This window comes from Hemitrygon akajei, chromosome 19, assembly GCF_048418815.1.
Source record: "Hemitrygon akajei chromosome 19, sHemAka1.3, whole genome shotgun sequence".
Classification (NCBI taxonomy): Eukaryota; Metazoa; Chordata; class Chondrichthyes; order Myliobatiformes; family Dasyatidae; genus Hemitrygon; species Hemitrygon akajei.
Window position 1 is genome coordinate 1,773,342 of NC_133142.1, and position 19,956 is coordinate 1,793,297.

The 19,956-nt window shown below is 43.9% G+C and overlaps 1 protein-coding gene across 7 annotated transcripts in view; it reads right to left on the reverse strand.

Annotated features, from left to right (window-relative positions):
- usp19 (ubiquitin specific peptidase 19) overlaps nucleotides 1-19,956 on the reverse strand; it is a 218,693-nt gene that overhangs the window by 149,232 nt on the left and 49,505 nt on the right. For all 7 annotated transcript variants that reach the window (XM_073071970.1, XM_073071968.1, XM_073071973.1 and 4 more), the window contains one exon: nucleotides 12,621-12,757. In XM_073071970.1, the coding sequence (XP_072928071.1) occupies nucleotides 12,621-12,757 (137 nt within the window). The remainder of the gene's footprint in view (nucleotides 1-12,620; nucleotides 12,758-19,956) is intronic.

The window sequence follows — 19,956 nt, forward strand, 5'->3', positions numbered from 1 at the left end:
GTGAACATGGAGTCAATATCCATTTAGAAATTGGATGGCAAAGGGGAAGAAGCTGTTCCTGAATTGCTGTGAAGCCTTCAAGCTCTGTACCTCCTTCCTGATGGTGATAGTGTGTAGAGGGCAGTCCTGAATGGTGGGGGTCCTTCACCGCCTTCCAAAGGTGTTGCTCCTTGAAGATGTCTTGGATACTACAGAGGCTGGTACCCATGATAGAGTGGACTAATTTTACAAGTTTCAGCAATTTACTTCAGTCTTGTGCAGTAGCTCCCCCACCCGTATACCAGACGGTGATGCAGCCAGTCAGAATATTCTCCACGGTACATTCGTAGACGTTTAAGTGTATTAGTTGACAAACCAAATCTCCTCAAACTCCTAATGAAATATAGCCGCTATCTTGTCTTCTTTATAGCTGCTCAATATGTTGCATCCAAGGTTAGGTCCTCAGAGATATTAATACCCAGAAACTTGAAATTGATCACCCGCTCCATTTCTGACTCCTCTATGAGGGTTGGTTTGTGTTTCCTCGTTTTACTGAGGTCCACAATCAGCTCTTTGGTCTTTCTGACACTGAGTGAAGGTTAATGCAGTGACACTGCTCAACTAGTATACCTCGCTCCTGTACACCCTCTCATCACCGAGAGCGGCCAGTGAAGGAGTGCAGCTTAGAGGCTTCAGCGAGAAGAGGCAGAGGACGTGCTTGCTCCCAGTGAGGTAAGGCCAGGTAAGTTTCTTTAATTAATTTAATTAACTTAGGAGTTAATGGAGGCAGCAGTTACGGCAGTCAAGTGCTCTGCATGCAGGATGTGGGAAATCAGGACAGCACAATTGTCCCTGACGACTACTCCTACAAAAGGTGCATCCAGTTGCAGCTCCTGACAAACCAATTTAGGAAACTGGAGCTGGATGAACTTCCGATCATTCGTGAGGCAGAGGCAGAAATAGACAGGAGTTTCAAGGAGACCGTCACCCCTAAAAGTCAGGAGACAGGCAACTGGGTTACTGTCAGGAAAAGGGAAGGGGAATAGACAGAAAGAGCAGAGCACCCCTGTGGCCGTTCCCATCAACAATAAGTATACTGTTTTGGATGCTGTTAGTGGGGACGACCGACCAGGGACAAGTTGTAGTGGTCACGTCTCTGGCACCTAGACTGGACCCTCAGCTCAGAAAGGAAGGAGGGAAAAAGAGGAGAGCAGTTGTGATAGGGGATTCGACAGTTAGGGGGGACAGATAAAAGGTTCTGTGAGAGAGATTGAGAATCCTGGATGGTCTGTTGCCTCCCTGGTGCCAGGATCCGCTATATCTCGGATCTCAGTATTCTCAGGAGAGAGGGTGAGTAGCCAAATGTCGTGGTCCACATGGGGACCAATGACATAGATAGGAGTAGGGATGAGGTCCTGAAGAAGGAATATAGGGAGGTAGGAAAGTTAAAAAGCAGGACCTCAAGGGTGGTAATCTTGGGACCACTTGTGCTGGGTTCAGGATAGGTTACAAGAGGATATAGACAGGATTCAGAGTTGGGCAGAAAAGTGGCAGATGGAGTTCAATCCAGATAAGTGTGAGGTGATGCATTTTGGAAGGATAAACCAGAAGGCTGAGTACAGGGTTAATGGTCGGTTACTTAAGAGTGTGGATGAACAAAGGGACCTTGGGGTTCAAATACACACATCCTTCAAAATTGCTGTACAGATTAATAGGGTAGTTAAGAAGGCCTATGGGATGCTAGGCTTCATTAACAGGGGGATTGAGTTCAAGAGTAGAGAGGTCATGTTGCAACTCTACTCTTAAGTGTGGTCTCACCAGAGATTTGTATTCTGTTCAGTTCTGGTCACCTCATTATAGGAAGGATGTGGAAGCTATGGAGAGGGTGCAGAGGAGATTTACCAGGATGTTGCCTGGATTGGAAAACAAGTCTTATGAGGCAAGGTTAGCAGAACTGGGACTTTTCTCTTTGGAGCGTAGAAGGATGAGAGGGGTCTTGATAGAGGTCTACAAGATTATGAGAGACATAGATAGGGTGGATAGCCAGTACCTGTTTCCCAGGGCACGAATAGCAAACACCGGAGGGCATATGTACAAAGTTAAGGGGAGACATAAGGAGTAATTTTTTTAAAATATATATACAGAGGGTTCTGAGTGCCTGGAATGACTTGCCAGGGATGGTGGTGGAGGCTAAAACATTACGGGTGTTTAAGAGCCTCTTGGACAGGCACATGGATGAAAGAAAAATAGAGGGTAGTGTGGGTTTAGCACTTTTTTTAAGGAATATATGGGTCGGCACATTGAGGGCCGAAGGGCCTGTACTGTGCTGTAGTATTCTAGTGTCTAGTGTTTACATCATTAGCAAATTTATAGAGGCTGTTTGAGCTATGCCTAGGGACATAACCATGAGTGTAGAGAGAGTAGAGCAGTGGGTTAAGCACCTGACCCTGTGAAACGCCAATGTCAACTGTCAGCGAGCCGGAGACGCTATAATCAATCCACACAGATTGTGGTCTCCCATTCAGGAAGTTGAGGATCCATTTGCAGAGGGAAGTACAGATACCCAGGTTCTGTATCTTTTCAATCAGGGCTGTCGGAATGATGGTGTTAACTGTCGAGCTATGGCCAATAAACGACATTCTGACATAGGTTCTTGCATTGTTCAGTTGATCCAAGGCTGCACAGAGAGCCATTGTGACTGTGTCCACTGCAGACCTAACGTGGTGATAGGTGAAATGCAGTGGGTCTAAGTCCTTCCTGAGACGGGTGTTGATTTTAGCCACGACCAGCCTCACAAAGCTGTGAGCGCTACTGGATGATATTCACTGAGGCAACTCATGCTGCTCTTCTTGGGCACTGGTACAATAGTTGACCTTTTGAAATTCCAACTGTAGCAGTGAGAGATTGAAAATGTCTTTGAATACTCCTGTCAGTTAGTTGGCACAGGTTCTCAAAGCCTTAACAGGTACTCCATCAGGCCCGCTGTCTTGTGAGGGTTCACCTTCTTGAAAGACAGCCTGACGTCAACCCCTGAGACAAAGATCACAGGGTCATCAGATGCTGCAGGGATCCTCATAGATGTGGTTCTATTTTCCCTCTCAAAGGGAGCATAAAAGGCATTGAGCTCGTCTGGTAGTGAAACATGGCTCCTGTTCATGATGTTGGGCTTCACTTGTAGGAAGCAATGTCCTGCAAACACTGCCAGAGTTGATGTGCAACCGATGCCGTCTCCAACCTCGTCAGAACTGTTTCTTCGCTCTTGAAGTAGCCCTCCCAAAGTTATCCCTGGTTTTCTTGTACAGACCTGGGTCACCAGACTCAAATGCCACAGATCTAGCCCTCAAGAGACTATGAGTCCCTTGGTTCATCCGTGGTTTTTGGTTTGGGAATGTACAGTAAGTTTTCGTAGGCGCACACTCATCCACACAGGTTTTAATGAAGTCGGTGACAACTGTGGTGTACTCATCCAAGCAATAAGATGGCTCCCTGAATACAGTCCAGTCCACTGATTCAAAGCAGCCTCCCTGGTCCTCACTACTGGTCTCTGCCTACACTCTGAGTGTAGAAGTACAGGCAGGTGACCACACTTACCAAAGTGCGGGCATGGCATAGCACGGCAAGCAGTCTTGAACTCAGTGCAACAGTGGTCCAGTGTGTTATTTCCTCTAGTACTACAGATGATTTGTTTATAATAATTATTTAATGACTTTATCAAGCTGGCGTTGTTAGAATCCCTCAAAATGCTGGGGAAGGCATCAGGATGTGCTGTTTCATGCCTGTTGACTCCATCGTTCAGTTCTTCTAGAGCCTGTTTCACATTAGCCCAAGGTGGAATGTACACTGCTACCAAAAAGATCAATGAAATCTCCCAGGGCAGGTAAAATGGCTAGCTCTTAATTGCAAGGTATTCCAGGTCTGGTGAGCATTATTGGGATGTCACCAACACATTAGTACACAAGGAGTTGATCACAAGGCATAGATCTCCACCTCTCCTTATGAGACACTTGATCCAGCTTTCCTGATAATGAATCATGAACACATCTATTCGAATTGCTGTGTCTGGCACGGAAGGGGGTAACCAAGACTCTGTAAAACAAAGGACACACGTGCTCCTAACGTTCCTCTGATACAGAACCCCAGCTCTGAGATAGTCAATTCTATTTATCAGAGACTGTGTTTGCCAGCAGTATAGTTGATCTTGGGAGTCAGAAACCTCAAATTTTTAAAAATGTGGCATCAGATCAGGCATTGACCTTTCTTTTACCAGTGGTTTCTTAAAGGGCAGTGTGCTGCCCACAGTCAGTTTTAAGAAGCACTAGATCTGACTGAAGCCTCTCTTTGTTCAAGTCTTGAAGAGCTAAAGCCTCAAGATCACCACACGATGTCTATTCCTACTATGGCGGCTGCGACAATGGCTGCTACACTTGTCCCTGCCTTCCTTATAATTTGCTTTTGCTAATCAATCCCAAACGCTGAATAATCAAACTTACAGTTAAATGAGCTGCAGGCAAAGTCCAGATTAACTCCTAGGTTCCCTGGGCATTCTCAAACCCAGGTTTCCTTCCAATGGTCAAAGCCACACTTTCCTTTGCAGATGTCTATGGATGTAATTACACCACAGCTCTCTTGGACATGACACTATTCCGTGAAGAAGTTTCAATTCATTTAGCACGCTTTAACCAGTTGGAATAGAGTCAATGGACTGCCGTGACTTTTAAACTGATCTTACCTAAAAAAAATTTTTGGGGGGGAGAGAGAGAGAGAGAGAGAGAGGGAGGGGGGGAGGGGAGAGAGAGAGAGAGAGAGCGCACACACGCATGAGCGAGCAAGAGAGATTGCTAGCTCAACACTCAACCCAGGCACAGATGCAGAGTGTGCAAAGGAGCCAGCTGGATTCGAACTCGGGACCTCTTGCCCAGAAATCCAGCACTGATGCCACTACGCCACTCCCTATGTAGGCTTATAATATTTTCTGCAGTTATCTTTTAACCTTGACAGAGGCCATTGAAGCATTAAGCTGCTGTTCAGCAAGTCAACTGCTGTTTATTTCAGAGTCCACTTCACTGTAGTGGGAAGTGAAGCAGAGCAAAAATAGCACAGCATTTGCACCTAGTCAGCAAAGCAAGGAAAGGCAACATCCAGAATAGAACCCAGGTACACAAACCCGCAAGAAAAATAGGCTGTCTGTCAACTCACACCAGCCAAGCACTGATCTCAATGCCATTGTATCTGTGTAAAGAGGTGATGGGAACAAGGAAAAGAAACTCAGTGCCCAATGCTCTAATAATCTGACAGATTTGAAAATGATGGGGCAAGAACAGGCAGAGCTGGACGCACTATAGATCAGCTTGCTTTTTTTAAAATCAGTTTATTCTCAGGTACTGCGTTTCAGTCAACATGACTGAAACGTCTGTCCATTAGCGCAGGAGTGCTGAAAATTGGCAGCTGATGAGAGTAAAGACTACCAAGGCTGACAACAGTTAGTCCAAACTCAATGCTTTCAAAGAGGGTAAATTTTAAACTATAGGTGGGAATCTACGAATAACAAACACCCACAAAAACACCTGACAAAAATCAGTGGGACACATACACATGCTTAGTGGAAGGACAGAACCAGAATATGGTGCCACAGTAGCATAAAGGTTAGCTCCGTGCTGCATCAGAGTTCAGAGTTTACTTCCAACCACACATTGCCAGGAAATCCTTTGGGACTAATATCAGCTGAGTTTGAAACAAAGTCATGTGTTGGGATGCAAAATTCTTTTACAAGAATTAAACTGAAAGCAGGAGTAGCCTCCAACCCTACAGTGCTATTCACAATTCAGTTTCTTTAGAGACATCTTACAGATAGTGAAGCATTTCTGAGATGCAGTTACCATGGTGACGAGAGAGCTTTGACCGACAAGACAGCATTGTGAGAATGACCTAAAATCATTCTGTGATATCAATGAAAATTTTCAAAATTATTTCAGGAGATTTTTGCATAGTAAGCTCTGACAGCAGGTAAGCAATGGCCTGATAGATCTTAAGTTAAAATCACATCCAAAAGCTGGCACCTGCAATGGCCTCATCTCTGGCTTGAGAGCACAATTCAAAGCTGAGTGAGGATAAGCCCAACAAACAAAGGCTGATCTGTTTAACGTTACTGAGAGGAAAGGCTTTAGAAGCATTAGAAAGTTAAGACTTTATTCCTTGGAAGGTAGAAGATTGAGGGGGGGGGGGGGAGATTTGATAGAGGTATACAAAATTACAAAGGGTATAGACAGGGTAAATGCAAGCAGGCTTTTTCCACGACTAGAACTAGAGGTCACGGGTTAAGGGTGAAAGGGGAACTCGAGGGGGAACTTTTTCACTCAGGCAATGGTTAGTGTGTGGAATGAACTGTCAGCAGAAGTGGTGAATGCGGGTTCAGATAAATACATGGATTTGGGAGGGAGAATATGGAGGGCCGGGGTTCAGATGCAGGTTGATGGGACTATGCAGAATAGCGGTTCGGCATAGATTAGATGGGCTGAAGAGCCTGTTTTTGTGCTGTGGTGCTCTAAGCTTTGATCTGGGACAGGATCGATAGATATCTGAAAGGACATGGTTTAACCGAGGCATTTATTGAGGGCAAATCTTGCTTAGCCAACTTGATTAAAAAAATTTTAATGTGGTAATGGAAGATTTAATATAGGTAACACACACAAAATGCTGGGGGAACTCAGCCAGTCGGGAAGCATCAATGGAAATGAATAAATAGTCGACATTTTGGGCCAAGACCCTTTGTCAGGACTGGAAAGGAAAAGGGAAGAAACCAGAATAAGGTGGGGGGGGGGGGGGGGGAGAAGGGCAAACTAGAAAATAATAGGTGAAGTCAGATGGTTGGAGGAGGGGTGGCAAAGTGAGAAGCTGAGAGGTGATATGTGGAAAAGGTAAAGGGCTGTAATCTGACAGAAGAGCGGACCGTGAAAGAAAGGGATAGAGGAGGGGCACCAGGGAGAGGTGATCAGCAAGTGAGAAGAGGTCAGAGGCCACAGTGGGGAATAGAAGAAGGGGGAAGGGAGAAAAAAAATTATCAGGAGGAGAAATCGATGTTCATGCCAATAGGTTGGAGAATAACTAGATGGATTATGAGGTGTTCCTTAACCATGAGAGTACCCTCATCATGGCAGAAGAGGCGGCTGTGGACCAACGTTTCGGAATGAGAATGGGAGTAAGAATTAAAATGATTGGCCATGGGAAATTCCATTTGTTGCGAATGAAGCAGAGGTACTAAAGGTAATATAGACAATGTGGCATACATGGATTTAGAGAAAGAGTTAACTGAGCTTTGCAACAAAGTAGAAAAGGGACAATGGGAGCACAGATACAAACCTGGTTAAGTAACAGGCAGTGAATCATGATGAATTGTTGGATTTCATACTGGAAGAAGGTGAATAGCAGGATTGGTGTTAGAGTTTTTTTTTGATATATTAATGATGCAAACTTTGAGTGAAAGCCACAATTTCTAAATTTTCAACAAACTTTGGCAGCATTGTGTACCATGAGAAGGAAAATGATAGACAGTAGGAGATAAACAGGTTGGTAGAAAAGGCAGGTGTGACGGAAAAGCAAAGCAGGCTAATGCACTTTGGTAAGAAGAGTGAGGAGAGGCAACACCAGAATAAAGGATGGGATGAAAGAGTTGGTAAAGAACATGATATTCTTTCATAAATTAGCTAAGGCACAGGAGGTCATCATTTGGCTCTGGGCTTGTATTCAATAGAATTCAGAAGAATTTCAACCTCATTGAAACCTATCAAATAGTGAAAGGCCCTGATAGAGTGGATGTACAGATGATGTTTCCCCTGGCGGGAGAGTCTCAGACCTGAGGTCACAGCCTCAGAATAGGGGGTGTCCTTTTAGAACGTAGATGAGGAGGAATTTCTTTAGCCAGAGAGTGGTGAATCTGTGGAATTCTTTGCCACAAGCAGCTGTGGAGGCCAAGTCTTTATGTATATTTAAGGCAGAGGTTGACAGATTCTTGATTGGTCAGGGCAAGGCGGCAGGAGATTGGGGCTGAGAATAAAATTGGATCAGCCATGATGAAATAACAGAGCAGACTCAATGGGCCAAACAGCCCAATTCTGCTCCTATATCTTATGATACTGTTCTGAAAGGGATGCTGGATCTTATGAACACACAAGCCACTGAAAATGGGAGGGTGTACTGACAAAGCAGTTAATAAGGTATACACCACAGTGTTTCATCAATGCAGGAAGAGAGTATAAACACAGAAGTCATTCTGAGCCTTTGTACAGCACTGATACGGCCTCACCTGAACCACTGTGTCTAAAGCTGGGAGCTACATTAGAGGACAAATATTAATGAATTAGAGAGTCCAATGACATTTAAAGGAGGGTTTGTGGAATGAGGGACTGTACTTATAAGGCTATCCAAGAGGGGCCGGGGACCAGGAAATTGAGATCTGATAGGGTGCTGGACACATTGAATGGAAGGAGGTTAATCCCATTCATGGAAGGGTGGAGGTCTCAGTGGCTACAGGCACAAAGTTGAAAATATTTTAAAAAGACACATTGATGCAAAGTGTAAACACGAGGAAATCTGCAGATGCTGGAAATTTAAACAACAACACACACAAAATGCTGGTGGAACACAGCAGGCCAGGCCGCATCTATAGGGAGAAGCGCTGTTGACGTTTTGGTCCTGACGAAGGGTCTCGGCCCGAAACGTCGACAGCACTTCTCCCTATAAATGCTGCCTGGCCTGCTGTGTTCCACCAGCATTTTGTGTGTGTTGTTGATGCAAAGTGTGGTTGGAATCTGTAATACACTGTGTGAATCTGCACTGTGCAATGCAGACAGATTCCAGTGCAGTTTTCACTACAGAATTGAATAAAAATATGGTCTGGACAAATCTGCAAGGTGAGAGAAAAGGCCAGCAAGCAGAACAAATGGATTCCACCTCCCCCCCCCCCCACCCCCCCCTCTTCCTTCCATGGTCTTCTGTCTCTTTCACCAATCAGCTTCATAGCTCTTTGCTTCACCTATTGCCTGGTGCTTCTCTCTCCCCTCCCCCCACCTTTCAAATCTATTCCTTAGCTTTTTTTTCTCCAGTCCTGCCTAAGGGTTTTGGCCTGAAACGTCAACTGTACTTTTTCCACATAGAAGCTGCCTGGCGCACTGAGCTCCTCCAGCATTTTGTGTGTTTTGCTTGGATTTCCAGCATCTACAGATTTTCTCGTTTGTACACTGGTATAGTGTTGTCATGGACACAAGAAGCCAAATGAACTCCTTCTGTGTCTTAACCAATTTATGAAAGAATATCATGTTTTTACCAACTCTTATCTGATTCTTTAACTTTTCCTACATTACATCTCACAGACCTGACTTTATTCATTCTCTCCCATCACAAAACTGATCACCCCATTTCTTCTTCTTTAATTCAGTTACATCTTCACATTCCCAGTTAAAAAATGTCTTTCACCTGCTCCTCCTGTGAGTTTCTGAAGGTGATGGGATTTTCTGTTGCTAGCATTAAGCATAGTCACTTAAGCAGTGAGCCACTACATGCCATTACATAAGAAAATTGTCTTTGGAGATCCAAAGCCCTTTTCCCAAGGGTGGAAATGGCTAAATGAGGGGTTATAAGTTTACGATTGGAGGAAAGAATAAGCAGGATGTCAGAGATAAGTTCTTTACACAGTGGTGGGTGATGCAGGTGGTGGTACAGACAGTTACAATAGGGGTATTTAAGAGGCACATGGATGATAGAAAAGGGCTCTGTGGAAGGGGAGGGTTAAATTGATCTTAGAGTAGGTTAAAAAGTGAGTACAACATTGTGGGCTGAAGGGCCTGTACTGTGATGTTCACTGTTCTAAGTTGTAGCAGGTTAGGCAGTACCCATGGAGACAGAAGATTAATGTATCAGGACACTTCATCAGTACTCATGAAGGGGGTTAATATTTCTGAGACAGTCTATTCTGCTAAATATTTCCAACATATGCTGCTTTATTTCAGATTTGCATTTGATGCTTTCTGATTTTCATTTGTGTCTTGTGCAAATAGTGCATGTATATCCAGCAAGTAGGGACGGAGAGGCACTGCTCATGCCAGCTTCTGGATGCGTTGGCATCCTGAACAGTGCATGGTGAGCTGCTCGATCTCCTGATCTATCACAGGCCACCATTAAAAGCTTCGAGCCAATACTTTCATTTTGATCATACCTAGATGACCAACATGTAGCTCCTCCAACACTTTAGCTCTCAGCTTGGATGGTACAACTCTCAATCTCCACATACAAAGCAATGTCCATCAAGAAAAAGTTCATCCCAGTGCAGATAAAAATGGGGGATCTGCAATTTCTGCTGCACATTCCAGCCATTTTGAGTTGCCATGTATACCTGAGACAGTTTGGGGTCTTTTCTGATTTCCCTTTACATCATCTGTGTTGGTGCATGGCCAAGTGGTTAAGGCGTTGGTCTAGTGATCTGAAGATCGCTAATTCGAACCTCAGCTAAGGCAGCGAGTTGTGTCCTTGAGCAAGTCACTTAACCACATATTGCTTTGCGACGACACCAGTGCCAAACTGTATCGGCCCTTGCCCTTCTCTTGGACAACATCGGTGGTGTGGAAAGGGGAGATTTGCAGCATGGGCAACTGCCGGTCTCCCATACAACCCTGCTCAGGCCTATGCCCTGGAAACTTTCCAAGGCGCTAACCCATGGTCTCTCAAGACTAACAGATGCCCATATTACATCATCTCTGCCATAATAGGAGACTTTCGATTTCCATTAGGGAGCACATGTCAAGAAGAATGTTCTCTTTTGTACAGAAATGCTTTAGTGTGTATTGAGTATGCACCAAGACAAATATACCATATACTGAAGGAACTCCTCAGCATTTTGTGCGATTGCTCAAGATTTCCAGCATTGCCGAATTTATGTTCCAGATATTGTAAAGCTTGTTTTTGATTTACCTTAAAGATGTGACCTCACTGCATGCTGTAATATTTATATTGCAATTATCACATGATGTGGAAATAAAAGACCCATAGATAGCAAGGAAATTACGGGGTATAGGGTTTACTGCAGGGGAACGGCACTGAGATAGAAAAATGAGGCATAAATAGCAAAGTAGTCACTAGGTATAGAAAGGCTTCTAGTTTTTATGTTTTCATCTTACATAAAGAAGAGTTTGTTCAATTACTTGTCACTGAAACCAACGACTCAAGAAACAAAAAGTAAACACATAGTACAAGGGATATTGACCATAGACTCAGAGATCAATTACAAGTAGGTGCTTCAGCTGTAGAGCCTAGGTCAGACCTAACTTGGAACAGTCTGTCCTATTTTAGGCACTACTTTTCATAAAAGCCACACAAGACATGGGAGGGGTCAAACAAAAACGAGCAAAGATGAAAGGAGATCTAAAATAGTTAAGTTATAAAGTTTAATTACAGAAACATGACTTAAAAAATCCAGTGTTTAGAAATCGTATGTTTCCTTTGTATATAATAAAGGTTTCAGTAGTTAACCAGAAGTCTTTTCTGGAAATCATAACAGATCTTTAAGTTACAGATGAATTATTTAGCAATGAAATAAAGTAGTACTTTATGCATAGTAGGGATAATAGAATTTCTCCATAAAAAGCTATGGATGTACGCATGTGTATCAAACTATTCAAGGCTAAAAGGAAGATTTTCTTGCAAGCGAAAGAGCTTGGAATTAAAAATGGGCCCAGAAGTCAAGGCCCAAAGATCAAATTTGTGACTGGTGTCTTGGTGATGAAGTACAAAGTTGGAGAGCTGATGTCAGACTCCGAGGCCTCCCTGTGGGTGGAAGGGATGGGAAAGGGGCCTATTTTGCCTATTGTCTTGTTTTGTTGCTGTTGTTTGTGCTGTTTTGCTGAACATGGTGGGTGTGCTATGTTGGTGCCAGAATGTGCAGCAACACTTGTGGGCTGCCCCTAGCATATTTTTGGGTGTGCCAGCTGTTAATGCAAGTGATGCATTTCAATATATACATCGATATATATGTGATAATCAACCTGAATCTGAAACAAAAGAAATGGTAGCATCTGTGTAGGTAAAACGTAAGAGGCAATATTTCGGGTCAAGACTGAGAGAGAATAGGAAACAGTGACAGTACAGAGCAATACAAAGGGAAGCCGGTTGGAAACAGGTAGATAATTGGTGAAAGGGCTTAAGAGCAGATGGAACTAGGTGGTGGGAGGATTCATGAGACCGGGGGGAAAAAAAATCAACATTGTCAGGTGAATGAGAGACAGATCAGGGAACTTGCGGTGTTGGTCAACCGAAATTGGAACTACAATCGGAAACCAACTGAAATTGGGTTGCAAACTTGTGGAAATGTTTTCACTAACAAGAAAAAGTTGGACAAGGAGCAACCTGAGTGGTAATTAAGATGAGGAGCCTATAAATCTTACATAAGGTAGTGAATTACTAAAATTCTCTGCCCCAGAGTTGTGGAGACTTGCCCATGAAAGAACATCGCCTGCAAATACATACTGGCCATGGGTGCCATGCCCCATCCAAGAGAACCATAAAAGCCACTTATCCCACTGAATCTGCAACCACCTCAGTGAAGAACAGTTCTGAGAGAAATAACGGTTGTTACATATGCCAGTGATTTACTGTACCATGAGTGATGACCATGTGTATAGAGGAATCTTCTTTGGCATAACAAGCTGCAGGAATTTTCCCTTCTCCTTGTACTGCAACTTAGTGCACGAGCTCTCAATCTCTTCGTGGAACTGACAACTCCACTGGCGTCCATCTATGTTACAAGGTGTCACAGCAAGACAAAGTACAAGGTTAAATGAAAATTAAAATATATACGTATAATTTTTTTAAAAAAGAGTACAACTCAATTAGTGAAACGTGAGCCACTTTGCTGCATTGATAGCCTACATAGCTCCTTTTTCAAATGCAACACCCACAGAATGCTCGAGAAACTCAGCAAGTCAGGCAGCACCTATAGAGCTGATGAAATGTCTCAGGCCTAAACATTGACTCTTTATTCTGTATCCCACAACTTGCTAAGTTCCTTCAACATTTTTTTTGTGTTGCTCAAAAATTACAGCACCTACAGACTCCCGGTTCAAATTCCTATTTTAATAACTATGATTTTATATAAAAATTAAATTATATAGAAGTCAAAATTGAACGAACAGTTTCAAATCAATTTCAAATTATTTCAAGCCTTCCCCAGCCAATGACTAAAGGGGGCTCAGGAAATTGTGAAATACAAATGCAGGTGTGATCTGGCAAGACACTACAGCAGACTGTAAAGGCTCCAACATACATGGTAAGATAAGCCCCTTACAGAATGAAAAGAAAATTGAATAGGAAAATGGCAGAGAAATTAAACGAATATTTTGTCTGTCTTCATAGTACAAAGTAATGTCACAGAGCAGCACAAATAGTGAATAAACTGGAAGTTAGCATTAGTTAAAGAATGAGGAGGAGAAAATAGTGGGACTGTTAAGGCAATAGATCCTTGCAAATTGATGACCTATATCCAAAGGCTTTGAAAGAAGTGGCTGTGGAGATTCAAAACGGCAACTAGACATTGCACCAAAATTTCACAGTTCCTGTGGTAGTGAAGGTAACCCCACCATTTACAAAAGGAGGATTGGTGGAATATGGGGGAGTAAAAAAAAATCAGCAAACCTGGGAACATGTTCCAATTTCCTGAACCTCCTTCAGACAGCACCTGTTTTCCCCCTAGGGGAGCGTCTGTTTAAGGTGAGTGAAGTCAAGTTAGGGGAGATGCCAGAGGTAGAAATTCTTTTAAAAAACAGTGGGAGGTGCCTGAAATGCACTGCTAGGCATGGTGGAAATATAATAGAAACATTTAAAAGACTCATATGGGCACACAGATAGAAGGAAAATGAAGGGTTATAGGTTATGTAGATAGGAATGGTTACTTTGATTGCAGAGTAAGTTAAAAAGTCAGGTCAACATCATGGGTTCAAGGATCCCTTACTGTGCTATAATGTTGTATATTCTATCCATCACTTCCTGCATATCTCTTTTAGATTTGCCCTCTCTCACCATAAACCTATGGTTTCCAATATTTCAACATTTTCACAATGGGGAAAAAGATGGTAACTATCTCTACACTCAACTAACTATCTTTAATAATTAAATATTTCCATCAGATCTCCATTCAGCCTTCACCATTTTAGAACAAACAATCCAGGTTTACCCAACCTCTCCTTTTAGCCACATTCTGGTGACCCTCTTTAAAGTCACCACATCCTTCACCTGATGTGGCAACAGCTACTCTGCACTTTGCTGCACGGAGGCTGACGCTACGGGCCTGCTCAGGGCTTCACAACGTTTACTCCGCTACGTGCTGAACTGATGCTGTGGTCTGCTCCATCTGTTCCAGGCTTCGTGTCCGAGGATTCACTTTCATTCTAAATGCTATTTGCTTGCAAATGACCGGGCAGACTCAACATGCTCCTAAATGAGAAACTGAATTTGACAATTTTTTCTTATATCTAGCAGTCTATCACAGGCAATGCCTTCCAACCATTAAGCACAAAAAAAACAGGATCCAACAAGGACCTCACCATCCAGGCCATACCCTCTTCTTGCTATGACCATCGGGAACCTCAAGTCCCACAGCATCAGGTTCAGCAACAGTTACTACCCTACAACCATCAGGCTCCTGAACTTCACTCACCTCAACTCTGAACTGATTCCACAACCTATAGGCTTACTTTCAAAGACACTTCACAAATTATGTTTTCAGTTTTTTTTTATATGCACAATTTGTCCTTTGCACATTGGTTGTTTTTTAAGTCTTTACGATTTTTATAAATTCTATTGTATTTCCTTATTTTCCCATGAATGCCTGCAAGAAAATGAATGACAAGGGAGTACATGGTATCATATACGAAATTTGATAATAAGTTGACTGACTAGATAAGGGGGCCTTTCTGATGATATTTGAAAAAAGCACATGCAATGGCACAGATTGAAGAGCCACTGCCTCAATGCCAGTGGCCCAAGTTCAATCCTGACCATCACTACTGTGTGGAATTTCTATACTCTCCTTGGGACTGCCTGGGTTCTGAGAACTCAAATTTCCTCCCATCTTCCAAAGACAGGGAAATTAACAGGTTAATTGAAGATGAATGGTGGAACCTAGCTTGGCGTCAATCAATAAAGAATGTATAAAATGGGGTGCCCAAGGGTCAGCAAGGACTCAGGGACCGAAAGGTATGTTTCTGCATCTCTCTATGGTATGTGGCAAAGGTAATGTCGCAGTAGTTATGGGGGATTTCAACATGCAGGTGAACTGGGAGAATCAGGTTGGTGCTGGACCCCAGGATAGGGAGTTTGTAGAGTGCCTACGGGATGCATTCTTGTACGAGAGCCGACCAGGGACAAGGCTATTCTGGATTTAGTGTTATGTAATGAACAGGATTTGATAAGCGATCTTGAAGTAAAGGAGCCATTAGGAGGTAGTGATCATAATATGATGTTTTTATCTGCAATTTGAGAAGGATAAGGGCAGCTCAGAGGTGTCAGTGTTGCAGTTGAACAGGGGAAACTATGGAGCCATGAGGGAGGAGCTGTACAAAGTTAACTGGACGGATATCCTAGCAGAAAAGACAGTGGAACAGCAATGGCAGGTATTCTTGGGAATAATGCACAAGGTGCAAAATCAGTTCATCCCCTGGAGAAGGAAGGATTCAAAGGGGGGGGAAGGGGGCCACTGTGGTTGACAAAGGAAGTCAGAGATTGCATAGCATTAAAAAAAAAGGAAGTATGACAGAGCTAAGATGATTGGGAAATTTTTAAGGAACAACAGAACTTAACTAAAAAGACAATACGGGGAGAAAAAAATGAGGTACTTACGCAAGCTAGCCAGGAATATAAAGGAGGATAGCAAAAGCTTTTTTAGGTACGTGAAGAAAAAGAAGATAGTTAAGAACAATGTTGGGCCCTTGAAGAATGAATTGGGTGAAATTGTTATGGGAAACAGAGAAATGGCAGAAGAATTTAATGAGTACTTTAGATCTGTCTTCACTAGGGAAGACACAAGCAATCTCCCAGATGTATGGATGGGCCAAGGACATAGGGTAACAGAGGAAATGAAACAGATTGACATTAGGAAGGAAACAGTGATGAGTAGACTGATGGGACTGAAGGCTGACAAATCCCCAGGTCCAGATGGTCTGCATCCTAGGGTACTAAAGGAGGTGGCCCTGGAAATTGCGGATGCATTGGTAATCATTTTCCAATGTTCCTTAGATTCAGGATCAGTTCCTGAGGATTGGAGAATGGCTAATGTTATCTCACTTTTTAAGAAAGGAGGGAGGGAGAAAACAGAGAACTATCGACCTGTCAGCCTGATATCGGTGGTGGGGAAGATGCTAGAGTCCATTATTAAAGATGAAATAGCGGCATATCTAGATAGCAGTGATAGAATTGGGCCGAGCCAACATAGATTTACCAAGGGTAAATCATGCTTGACTAATCTGTTGGGAGTTTTTTGAGGATGTAACCAGGAAGTTAGACGGGGGAGATCCAGTGGATGTACTGTACCTCGATTTTCAGAAGGCATTTGATAAGGTCCCACATAGGAGATTGGTGGATAAAATCAAAGCTCATGGCACTGGGGGGAAGACATTGACATGGATAGAAAACTGGTTGGCAGATAGAAAACAAAGGGTAGCGGTGAATGAGTGTTTCTCGGAATGGCAGGTGATGACTAGTGGGGTGCCACAGGGCTCGGTATTGGGACCACAGCTGTTTACGATTTACATCAACGATTTAGATGAAGGCATTGAGAATAACATCAGCAAGTTTGCTGATGATACTAAGCTGGGTGGCAGTGTGACATGTGATGAGGATGTTAGGAGAATTCAGGGTGACTTGGATAGGCTGGGTGAGTGGGCAGATACTTGGCAGATGACGTTTAATGTGAATAAGTGTGAGGTTATCCACTTTGGGAGTAAGAACAGGAAGGCAGATTATTATCTGAACGGGGTAAAGTTAGGTAAGGGAGAAATACAAAGAGATCTAGGAGTCCTTGTTCATCAGTCACTGAAGGTGAATGAGCAAGTGCAGCAGGCTGTGAAGAAGGCTAATGGAATGTTGGCCTTTATTACAAAGGGAATTGAGTACAAGAGCAAGGAAATCCTCTTGCATTTGTACAGGGCCCTGGTGAGACCACACCTGGAGTATTGTGTACAGTTTTGGTCTCCAGGGTTAAGGAAGGACATCCTGGCTGTAGAGGAAGTGCAGCGTAGATTCACAAGGTTAATTCCTGGGATGTCCGGACTGTTTTACGCAGAGAGGTTAGAGAGACTGGGCTTGTACACGCTGGAATTAAGGAGATTGAGAGGGGATCTGATTGCAACATATAAGATTATTAAGGGATTGAACAAGATAGAGGCAGGAAATATGTTCCAGATGCTGGGAGAGTCCAGTACCAGAGGGCATGGTTTGAGAATAAGGGGTAGGTCATTTAGGACAGAGTTAAGGAAAAACTTCTTCTCCCAGAGAGTTGTGGGGGTGTGGAATGCACTGCCTCGGAAGGCAGTGGAGGCCAATTCTCTGGATGCTTTCAAGAAGGAGCTAGATAGGTATCTTATGGATAGGGGAATCAAGGGATATGGGGACAAGGCAGGAACCGGGTATTGATAGTAGATGATCAGCCATGATCTCAAAATGGCGGTGCAGGCTCGAAGGGCCGAATGGTCTACTTCTGCACCTATTGTCTATGACAGAATGCAGAGCTTTAATAGTCAAAGTAAATTTATTGTCAAAGTACATATATGCTCAGTGATTCATAAACACAAGAGATTCTGCAGGTGCTGGAAATCCAGAGTAACATACACAAAATACTAGAGGAAACACACATAATGCTGGAGGAACTCAACAGGTCAGGCAGCATCTATGGAAAAGAGTACAGCTGATGTTTCAGACCAAGACCCTTCAAGAGGAATGGAGAAAAAAAACATGACAAGTCACAATTAGAAGGTGGGGGGAGGGGAGGAAAAACACAAGGTGATGGGTGAAAGGAGGGGGTGAGGTAAAGAGCTGAGATTGGTGGGAGAGATAGAGGGCTGGAAAAGGGGGTAGCTGATAGGAGAAGACAGAAGACCATGGAAGAAAGAAAAATGGGAGGAGCTCCAGAGGGAGGTGATGGGCTGGTAGGGAGATAACGTGTAAGACTGGTGAGGGGCGGGTGCATTATCAGAAGTTCAAGAAATCAATGTTCATGCCATCAGGTTGGAAGCTACCCAAAGACTGTGTGGGGCCCTGAATGGTAGTGAGGGAAAAGATGTAGGGGCAGATGTAGCACTTGTTCCGTTTGCAAGGATAACTGCCAAGAGGGAGGGACATCAGTGGGGAGGGACAAATGGACAAGGGAGTCACGTAGGGAGCGATCCCTGCGGAAAGCAAAAGTTGGGGTGTGAGGGAGTTGTGTTTGGTAGTGGGATCCCATTGACAGAAGTTACACAGAATTATCTGCTGGATGCAGAGGCTGGGGGGTGGTAGGTGGGGACAGAAGGAACCCTATCCCTGATGGGGTGATGGCGTATGTGCGGGAAATGGTAGAGTCCTTCCAGGTGAGGCCACATGTCACCTGTGAGTCTGGTGGGGTCATCTACTGTATCTGGAGCTCCTGGTGTGGCCTCCTGTATATCAATAAGACCCAATGTAGATTAGAGACCGCTTCACTGAACACCTACATTCCACTCCCCAGAAAAAGCAGGATCTCCCAGTGGACACCCATTTTAATTCAACTTCGCAGTCTCATTCTGACATGCCAGTCCATGGCCTCCTGTACTGACGCGATGAAGCCACACACAGGTTGGAGAGGCAACACCTTATATTCCGCCTGGATGGCCTCCAACCTGATGACATGAATATCAATTTCTCAAACTTCCAGTAATGCACCCCTCCTGCCCGTCACCATTCCCCATTTTCTTTTCCCCTCTATCACCTTACCTCCTTATTACCTCCCCCTTGTACCAGCCCTGTACCTCTCTTTCGCCAGTTAACTTCTCAGCTTTTCTTTTCATCCCACCTCCCCCTTCCCAGTTTCACCCATCAGGTTGTGTTTCTTCATCCTCCCCCCCCCCCTCTCCTAACCCCAACACCTTTTTTTCCTCCAGTTCTGACGAAGGGTCTTGGCCCGAAACATCGACTGTACTCTTTTTCATAGGTGCTGCCTGGCCTGCTGAGTTCCTCCAGCATTTTGTGTTGCTTGGCCTTCCAGCATCTGCAGATTTTTTCTTGTTTGTGATTGAAATACTAGAGGAACCTAGTAGGTCTAGTAGCACCTATGGAAGTTAATAACCAGCTGATGTTTTCGGTCAAGACCCTTCATTAGGTCTGGACAGGAACGGGGAAGAAGACAGAATAAGAAGGTGGAGGGAAAGAGAGGTGCAAGCCAGAAGCTATTTGGTGAAGCCAGGTGGGTGGGGGTATTTGGTGAAGCCAGGTGGGTGGGGGAGGGAGGCATGAAGTAAGAAGCTGGGAGCTAACAGGTGGAAAAAGTAAATGGCTGGAGAAGATGGAATTGAATGAGAGTGGACAATAGGAGAAAGGGAAGGACGTTGAGCACTAGGGGGAGATGATAGGCAAGTGACAAGAGGTAAGAAGTCAGACTGGGGAACTGAAGAAGAGGGAAGAAAATTACCAGAAAATGGAGAAATTGATGTTCATTCCTTCACATTTGAGGCTACCTACACGGAAAACAAGGTGTCGTTCTTTCAAACTGAGTGTAACCTCATTGGAACAGAAGGAAAGCCGTGGATCGACAGATTGCAATGGGAATGGGGACAGGAAATCCTGCTTTTTTGCAGATGGAGCTGAGGTGCTTGACAAAGCACTGAGAGGCTACTTTATTAGGTATACCAGTACACTTGCTCATTAAGAACATAAGACATAGGAGCAGAGTTGGGCCATTCAGCTCATCCAGTCTGTCTACCATTCCACCAT